The sequence below is a fragment of the Hyla sarda genome, chromosome 4 (assembly GCF_029499605.1).
Source record: "Hyla sarda isolate aHylSar1 chromosome 4, aHylSar1.hap1, whole genome shotgun sequence".
In the NCBI taxonomy this organism is placed as follows: domain Eukaryota; kingdom Metazoa; phylum Chordata; class Amphibia; order Anura; family Hylidae; genus Hyla; species Hyla sarda.
Genome location: NC_079192.1, coordinates 221,583,002 through 221,591,952, shown reverse-complemented (window position 1 = coordinate 221,591,952; position 8,951 = coordinate 221,583,002). Strand labels below are relative to the sequence as shown.

The 8,951-nt window shown below is 39.3% G+C and overlaps 1 protein-coding gene across 1 annotated transcript in view; it reads left to right on the top strand.

Moving 5' to 3' along the window:
- Nucleotides 1-2,102: 2,102 nt before the first annotated feature.
- The window catches only part of LOC130367440 (chloride anion exchanger-like), a 79,305-nt gene continuing 72,456 nt past the window's right edge, over nt 2,103-8,951 (top strand). Inside the window, exon 1 of the mRNA XM_056569860.1 lies at nt 2,103-2,245. Coding sequence (XP_056425835.1) covers nt 2,103-2,245 — 143 coding nt within the window. The remainder of the gene's footprint in view (nt 2,246-8,951) is intronic.

The window sequence follows — 8,951 nt, the reverse complement described above, 5'->3', positions numbered from 1 at the left end:
CACGAGCCTGATGGGGGAGCTAAAATATTTTTATTTTGGCCTTTGTTTGGGTGGATGGAATGTAACAGTATACCACAAATAATTTGGTGTACCGTAGTTTAATACATTTGCTATCCAATAAACAGTATACAGTATAAAAACATATACCACCCTTATAGGTGATGCATTTAACTATATGACACTATATCACACCTCCCCAAATCAGAGGTGGACACGAGGAGCTTTTCCTGGTGAACACAGCAAACAAGATCACTAACCTGAGCACTAAATTATATGTCTATCTTTAGACAAAATTGTATAGTTTTTTTGTGACTAATTTATTAACATAATAAACTAAATACCCTTTAAAAATATATTGCAGCAGTTATCTTTTACTAATCCTCAGTTTATAAGCTAAAACCAGGAGTAAGTACAAAACATGGAAAAGGTACAAGTTATGCTTTACATTTTTTCTTTAGTAGTTTCTACTTCTGATTTTAGCTTACAAATACTGATGCAAAATACTTACCAAGATATTGCTATGTGAAGTCAGCCTTACTCTTAGGTCTGTATCCCACCTGCTAATACATCAGCCCAAGCAGCAATTTTTTACATTGAAAAATATATATATATTGTATGCATTAGCACACAATAAATTAATACAATTGTTATACATAGCATGACGGAACAACATATAGCACAGGTGTCCTTAGACTATAGATTATACTACACCCTACATTAACATTCCTATACACATTATAAAGCATAGTTGAACAATAAAGCATTACAGATAGTGATAGTGCATGGGGATTTGGAAAAAAAAGGGGGTAAGGAGGGAAGATCACAGGCCCGATGCTTTATTGAAAGACAAAACACACGAAGGAGAGGGGCAGCAAAAGGGATATTTATCCTCTTCTTCCTTGACGTCTGGACTGTCCCTGAAAAAATTGTTTCTGAGCAGCCTGAGGACTAGCCTGCAGCCATCCTGGAGGGAAATCCTTTTTGAGTTTATAATAAGGCATTTCCTGGCAAACCACAAAGTATCATAATAACAGCTCATAAGGCACCAGGCCTCCTTGATAGCCCCAACCGTGCTATCTACCAATAAAGCCTAAACATTGTGCAGGAGGCATGTTTGGAGCTGTACGGAGTGACCTTACAGGACATACTCTATGACTTAGGGATGCCTGTAGATAGTTAAACAGATTTGTGAATCACTTCTATTAAAAAATCTTAATCCTTCCAGTACTTTAAGGGGCTGTATACTAAAGAGAAATCCAAAAAAAGAAATGCATTTCCTCTGATGTCATGACCACAGTGCTCTCTGCTGACCTCTGCTGTCCATTTTAGGAACTGTCCAGAGCAGCATATGTTAGCTATGGGGATTTTCTCCTACTCTGGACAGTTCCTAAAATGGACAGCAGAGGTCAGCAGAGAGCACTGTGGTCATGACATCAGAGGAAATGCATTTCTTTTTTTGGATTTCTCTGTAGTATACAGCCCCTTAAAGTACTGGAAGGATTAAGATTTTTTTAATAGAAGTGATTTACAAATCTGTTTAACTTTCTGGCACCAGTTGATTTAAAAAAAAGTTTTCCATGGGAGTACCCCTTTAAATGTTATTTAAAGGGCCACTGCATGGGTATATTTGGAATACGTTATGACTTTTGCCATGGTGGTAGCAGTTTCAAATCAAAATTGCTGGTGACAGATTCCCTTTATGTTTTCTTTTCTCCCTTTCTTTGTATTTGTTTTAGACCACATAGACCAGTTATAGACCACATACATATTTCACACTGTACTGCCTGTTTTCTGTAGTGTTATTATTATATGTAGCATGTTATTCTTTTCATGAACAAAAATAATATTTACCATAAAATCTCATCTACTTGCCTGCCTCTGTAATTCACTGAAGACCTTCGGTCCAAAACTCCTCCTAGAAACTCTGCAGCATTTCCGCTATATGTGCATTAATCCTTAGTGTCATGACTTCAGATTTTTGGGGGATTTTTTTTTTTTATATTGTTTCATACTACTGATATGTTCATTTTCATATTTGCCAGATAATAACAGATTTTCAACTTCCTAAAATTAGTTTAAAAAAAAAACAACAACACTAAACAATGGAAGAAACAGTGAGAGACTCTTTGGAAAACAAGTATTTGGTGGCAAGACCAATTTATTCAGAGGATGCCTTCACCACTGACCATGAAATAGTAAAAAGACATCACACAACAACGTTAGATCTTCTAAAAAGAACTTGTAGGTAAGAAATGGATTTTATTGTCCTTACTTTGAATCTATTTTTGACAAAATTCATAACTTTTAGCCCAGGATATGGACTTAAAGGGGTACTCCAGTGGAATTTTTTTGTTTCAAATCAACTGGCTATAGAAAGTTAAACAGATTTGTAAATTACTGCTATTTTAATCCTTCCAGTACTTATCAGCTGCTGTATGCTCCACAGGAAGTTGTGTAGTTCTTTTCAGTCTGACCACACTGATCTCTGCTGCCACCCCTGTCCGTGTCAGGAACCATCCAGAGCAGGAGAGGTTTGCTATGGGGATTTTCTTATACTCCGTTCCTGACATGGACAGAGGTGTCAGCAGAGTGCACTGTGGTCAGACTGAAAAGAAATTCAAAAAGAAAAGAACTTTCTCTGTAGTATCCAGCTGCTGATAGGTACTGGAAGGATTAAGAGTTTTAAATAGAAGTACTTTACAAATCTGCTTAACTTTCTGGCAAGGGTTGATTTATAAACATTTGTTTTCCAACAGAGTACCCATTTAAAGGCGTATACCACTCTACGACATTCATGTCCGATAACTGCAGGTCCTACAATGTTAAGATCAAAGACCTGTTTGTGGTTAGGCAGCCGAAAACAACAGAGCCATTTGTGCAGTTCCCATTGTTGGAGTTGGAGTATTGGAAATACTATAGTTTTCGGCCCCATGCTATTTATGATCCTTTCATTAAAGTGAATGGGGTGTATACAAACTGTGTAAAACAGCACATTCTGCAGTTTTTTGCTTCACAACCACCTTCAGGGACTGCAGGCATGCCAAGGGGGATTGGTGGCTCTCGATCTTGAGACAGGTGTGGGTCCCATTGGTCCCTACCAGCACACATTTATGCAATATTCTGTGGACATTCCATAAATATCCCAGAAGGGAGTATCCCTTTTATTATGGCAAACCTAAATTAAAAGTGTGCCTATCATGCATTATCATATTCTTACTGCTATTACAAATACAGTATTTGTTCCTTAGAGCTGGACGCTTTCCATCAGAAATATCTTCAGTGCGATGTACTTTTGTCGTATGGCACTGCTACTGTATGTTATACTACTGCTAATGTGCCTTCTGTCTGAACCCTACAAAATGATCTCATGTATGCAAACATTTATAAGATCTGTCTTTTTATCATATTTCATTCATTATATTGGTAGTTTGTTGCATATTTATTTTAATGTAATGCAACAGTTAATGAAAAAATGAACCAATGTGGTCATCTCTAACTTAAAATGCAGATGTGTTTACAGAACTTGTAAAAATAATTTTTTTTATGGCAACCTTAGGTCCTCGGGTGGTATGAGTTGCTATTAGGGTGAATTCACACGTCACATACTTTGTTACAGTGTTTCAGTTTCAGATTTCCCTTAGAAATTCCACAAAAAAAGTACAGCACAATGTAATGTATGCATTTTATTTATTGCTAGCTGAAGAAGATTATTTCCACACCAAAATTTCCATTGAGTGTGAACCCATTTTAAAGGAGATCTATAGTGTAAACTTTTTATAATCCCCTGTGCCCGGGCTGCAAAAAGCAACAAACTTTAACTGACCTTCCAGCATTCCCCCGTTGTGCCGATGTCGGTGTCCCGGTCCTTCGGTGTCGGTTTTCTTTCTACCATACTGCGCTCAGCTTATCACCGACCGACCGCAGTGATGTCCCGCCTTGGCCGGTGATAGGCTGAGCATACTATCATGTAAGGAGCCCGGGCAGCAGGGAGAAGGCCTATGATCGGCCAAGGCGGGACATCACTGCGGTCAGCAATGCCTTGAGCGCAGTATGACTCACCATCCCCAGGAAGAAGATCGGCACCGGAGGATCGGGGCACCGATATAAGCGCAACGGGGGGAACATCAGAAGGTGAGTTAGAGTTTGTTTTGTTACTTTTTGCAGCCCAGGCACAGGGGATTATAAAAAATTTCCACTGCAGATCTCCTTTAAGTAAAAACCTACTAATATTCACACGGTGTAAGGAAATTAATAAAAATATACTATAGAAAAACAAGTATAAGTCAGTATTTGTAACAGTATATTTGATCTAATAATGTTTTCCATTAAAGTCTATGAAAAAGCGTTGATCAGTTCACTTTCCCATAGACTTTAATGATACACATTATGAGTAAAAAATACTGCCACTTTTTATACCTAGTTTACTGCAGTATTTTTACTTTCATTTTAGACTTTAGTAAAATGTATAGTGAATGTTAAAGTTACAAGTGATTAATAGTTTTTACAAGTAATTGATAGTTTTTATTATAGAGCTACAAACTCCTTACCCCTTAGAGGTATAGATCACTTGGACCATAAACACATTAACCTTTGATTTTTTTATGGTGTAAACATGTGGAGACCATCCTGGTAATGACAAGTCATAAATATTGTAACCTTTTACCTACTCCTTAAATAAACAAGTATGTAGCGGTCCTTTCTAAAATATGTCACTATGGCCGGTATTTATCATTGTAGGTGTAAGTGAAGCATTTTTCTATTTTTCTACACCTTTTTTTGTGTGCTGTAATGTGTAGGAGCACCAAATGTATTAAATGGTTGCGGAGCATTTTGTGCAGGTCACATTTTCTGAAATTTTTCTCTTGACATACACCAAAGAGCTAAGCTAAGTCTGGGCTGGTGTAGTTTTAGAGACTTTTCAGAGGCTTTGCGCCTCTTTTGCACCTTTTCACAAAAAAAGGCGCAGTTCATAAAACCCGTCCATATCAGTGGATTGCAACTCAAAATCAGCAGAAATGTGTAATCCAAAAGGCACAAAAAAGGCACAAATAAACCCTGCTTGCACCTTTTTGGGGCCTTTTCTAGACACAAAAAACAGTGTAAAGACAATGATAAATGTCAGCCATCGTGTCTTAAATTAAAATTGCACAGATTTTAATTATTTTTGTCTCCTTACCAGTGTGCTATAGAGTGCTATAGCTATATTATATATATATATATATATATATACAGTCATGGCCGTTAATGTTGGCACCCCTGAAATTTTTTACGAAAATGAAGTATTTCTCACAGAAAAGGATTGCAGTAACACATGTTTTGCTATACACATGTTTATTCCCTTTGTGTGTATTGGAACTAAACAAAAAATTGGAGGTAAAAAAGCAAATTGGACATAATGTCACACCAAACTCCAAAAATGGCCTGGAAAAAATTATTGGCACCCTTTCAAAATTGTGGAAAAATACGATTTGTTTCAAGCATGTGATGGGCAAGTAACAGGTGTGGGCAATATAAAAATCCCACCTGAACGGAAATAAAAAGGAGAGAAGTTCACTTATTCTTTGCATTGTGTGTCTGCGTGTGCCACACTAAGCATGGACAACAGAAAGAGGAGAACTGTCTGAGGACTTGAGAACCAAAACTGTGGAAAAATATCAACATCTCAAGGTTACAAGTCCATCTCCAGAGATCTAGAATTCCTTTTGTCCACAGTGCGCAACATTATCAAGAAGTTTGCAACCCATGGCACTTTATAATTTTTTTTTATAAAAAGTATCAATGCAGGATAGTCCGGATGGTGGATAAGCAGCCCCAAACAAGTTCCAAAGATATTCAAGCTGTCCTGCAGGCTCAGGGAGCATCAGTGTCAGCACAATCTATCTGTCGACATTTAAATGAAAGGAAATGCTATGGCAGGAGACCCAGGAGGACCCCACTGCTGGCAAAGAGACATATAAAAGCAAGACTACAATATATATATATATATATATATATATATAGTCATGGCCGTAAATGTTGGCACCCCTGAAATTTTTCAAGAAAATTAAGTGTTTCTCACAGAAAAGGATTGCAGTAACATATGTTTATTCTTTGTGTGTATTGGAACTAAACCAAAAAAGGGAGGAAAAAAGCAAATTGGACATAATGTCACACCAAACTCCAAAAATGGACTGGACATTGCCGTCCATTTCTGGGTACTGTTTGACATCTGTTTGGGGTCATTGTCCTGCTGGAAGACCCAAGATCTCGGACACAAACCCAGCTTTCTGACACTGGGCTGTACAGTGCGACCCAAAATCCATTGGTAATCCTCAGATTTCATGATGCCCTGCACACATTCAAGGCACCCAGTGCCAGAGGCAGCAAAACAACCCCAAAACATCATTGAACCTCCACCATATTTCACTGTAGGTACTGTGTTCTTTTCTTTGTAGGCCTCATTCCATTTTCGGTAAACCATAGAATGATGTACTTTAGCAAAAAGCTCCATCTTGGTCTCTTTTCCCAGAAGGATTTTGGCTTACTCAAGTTCATTTTGGCAAAATGTAGTCTTGCTTTTTATGTCTCTGTGTCAGCAATGGGTCCTCCTGGGTCTCCTGCCATAGCATTTCATTTAAATGTCGACGGATAGTTTGTGCTGACACTGATGGTGCCTGAGCCTGCAGGACAGCTTGAATATCTTTGGAACTTGTTTGGGGCTGCTTATCCACCATCCGGACTATCCTGCGTTGACACCTTTCATCAATGTTTCTCTTCTGTCCACGCCAAGGGAGATTAGCTACAGTGCCATGGGTTGCAAACTTCTTGATAATGTTGCGCACTGTGGACAAAGGCAAATTTAAATCTCTGGAAATGGATTTGTAACCTTGAGATTGTTGATATTTTTCCACAATTTGGTTCTCAAGTCTTTAGACAGTTCTCTTGTCCTCTTTCTGTTGTCCATGCTTAGTGTGGCACACACAGACACACAATGCAAAGACTACAAGAACTTCTCTCCTTTTTATCTGCTTTCAGGTGTGATTTTTATATTGCCCACAACTGTTCCTTTCCCCAGGTGAGTTTATAGGAGCATCACATTGTTGACACAATCTTATTATCCACAATTTTGAAAGGGTGCCAATAAAGGGAATAAACATGTGTATAGCAAAGCATATGTTACTGCAATCCTTTTCTGTGAGAAATACTTTTAATAATTTTAGTAAATCACTTTATGAGACAAAACTGTAGAAATTATACTCTGCTACAATGTAAAGTAGTGAGTACACAGGCTATATAACAGTGTTTAATGTGGTGTCCCCTCAAAAAAACTCAACACAGCCATTAGAGGGGTATTCCAGTAAAAAAAAACATTTTTATATCAACAGATAAACAGATTTGTAAATTACTTCTATTAAAAAATCGTAATCCTTCCAGTACTTATCAGCTGCTGAAGTTGAGTTGTTCTTTTCTGTCTGACAACAGTGCTCTCTGCTGACACCTCTGTTTGTCTCAGAAACTGTCCAGAGCAGGAGACGTTTGCTATGGGGATTTGTTCCTACTCTGGACAGTTCCTGAGACAGACAGAGGTGTCAGCAGAGAATACTGTGGTCAGACAGAAAACTCAACATCAGCAGCTGATAAGTACTGGTTGGATTAAGATTTTTTAATAGAAGTGATTTACAGACCTGTCTAACTTTCTGGAGCCAGTTGACATAAAAAAAAAATTGTAACTATAATACCTCTTTAATGTCTAAAACTTGTCAACAAAGGTGAGTACTTCTAAGTGGAAATGTCCAAATTGGGCCCAAAGTGTCAATATTTTGTGTGGCCACCATTATTTTTTAGCACTGCCTTAAGCCTCCTTGGCCTGGAGTTCACCAGAGCTTCACAGGTTGCCACTGGAGTCCTCTTTCACTCTACCATGATGGCATTACAGAACTGGTGGATGTTAGAAACCTTGCACTCCCCTCCCCCACCTTTCATTTGAGGATGCCCCACAGATGCTCAATAGGTTTAAGGTCTGGAGACATGCTTGGCCAGTCCATCACCATTACTCTCAACTTCTTTATAAAAGCAATGGCCATCCTGGACAGGGTCAGATTAAGGCTGCCTGGAAGACGGAACACTTCATTATGATGGCCCCCCCGACAGTTCCCCCACATTAGGTGCAGTATAGTTCCCCCACTTTAGGTTGGCAGTATAGTTCCCCTGCAATAGGTTGTAGTTCCCCCACATTAGGTTGGCAGTATAAGTCCCTGCACATTAGGTTGGCAGAATACGTCCCCACACATTAGGTTGGCAGTACAGTTCCCCCACATTAGGTTGGCAGTACAGTTCCCCCACATTAGGTGCAGTATAGTTCCCCCACATTAGGTGCAGTATAGTTCCCCCCACATTAGGTGCAGTATAGTTCCCACACATTAGGTGCAGTGTAGTTCCCCACATTAGGTGCAGTACAGTTCCCCCACATTAGATGCCGTATAGTTCCCCCCACATTAGGAGCAGTATAGTTCCCCCCACATTAGGTGCAGTATAGTTCCCCCACATTAGGTGCAGTATAGTTCCCCCACATTAGGTGCAGTATAGTTCCCCCACATTAGGTGCAGTATAGTTCTCCCACATATGGTGCAGTATAGTTCCCCCACATTAGGTGCAGTATAGTTCCCCCACATTAGGTGCAGTACAGTTCCCCCACATTAGGTGCAGTACAGTTCCCCCACATTAGGTGCAGTATAGGTCCCCCACATTAGGTGCAGTATAGCTCCCCACATTGGGTGCAGTATAGCTCCCCACATTGGGTGCAGTATAGCTCCCCACATTAGATTCAGTATAGTCCCCCCACATTAGGTGCAGTAAAGTCCCCCCACATTAGGTGCAGTATAGTTCCCCAACATTAGGTGCAGTATAGTTCCCCCACATTAGGTGCAGTATAGCTCCCCACATTAGGTGCAGTATAGCTCCCCACATTAGGT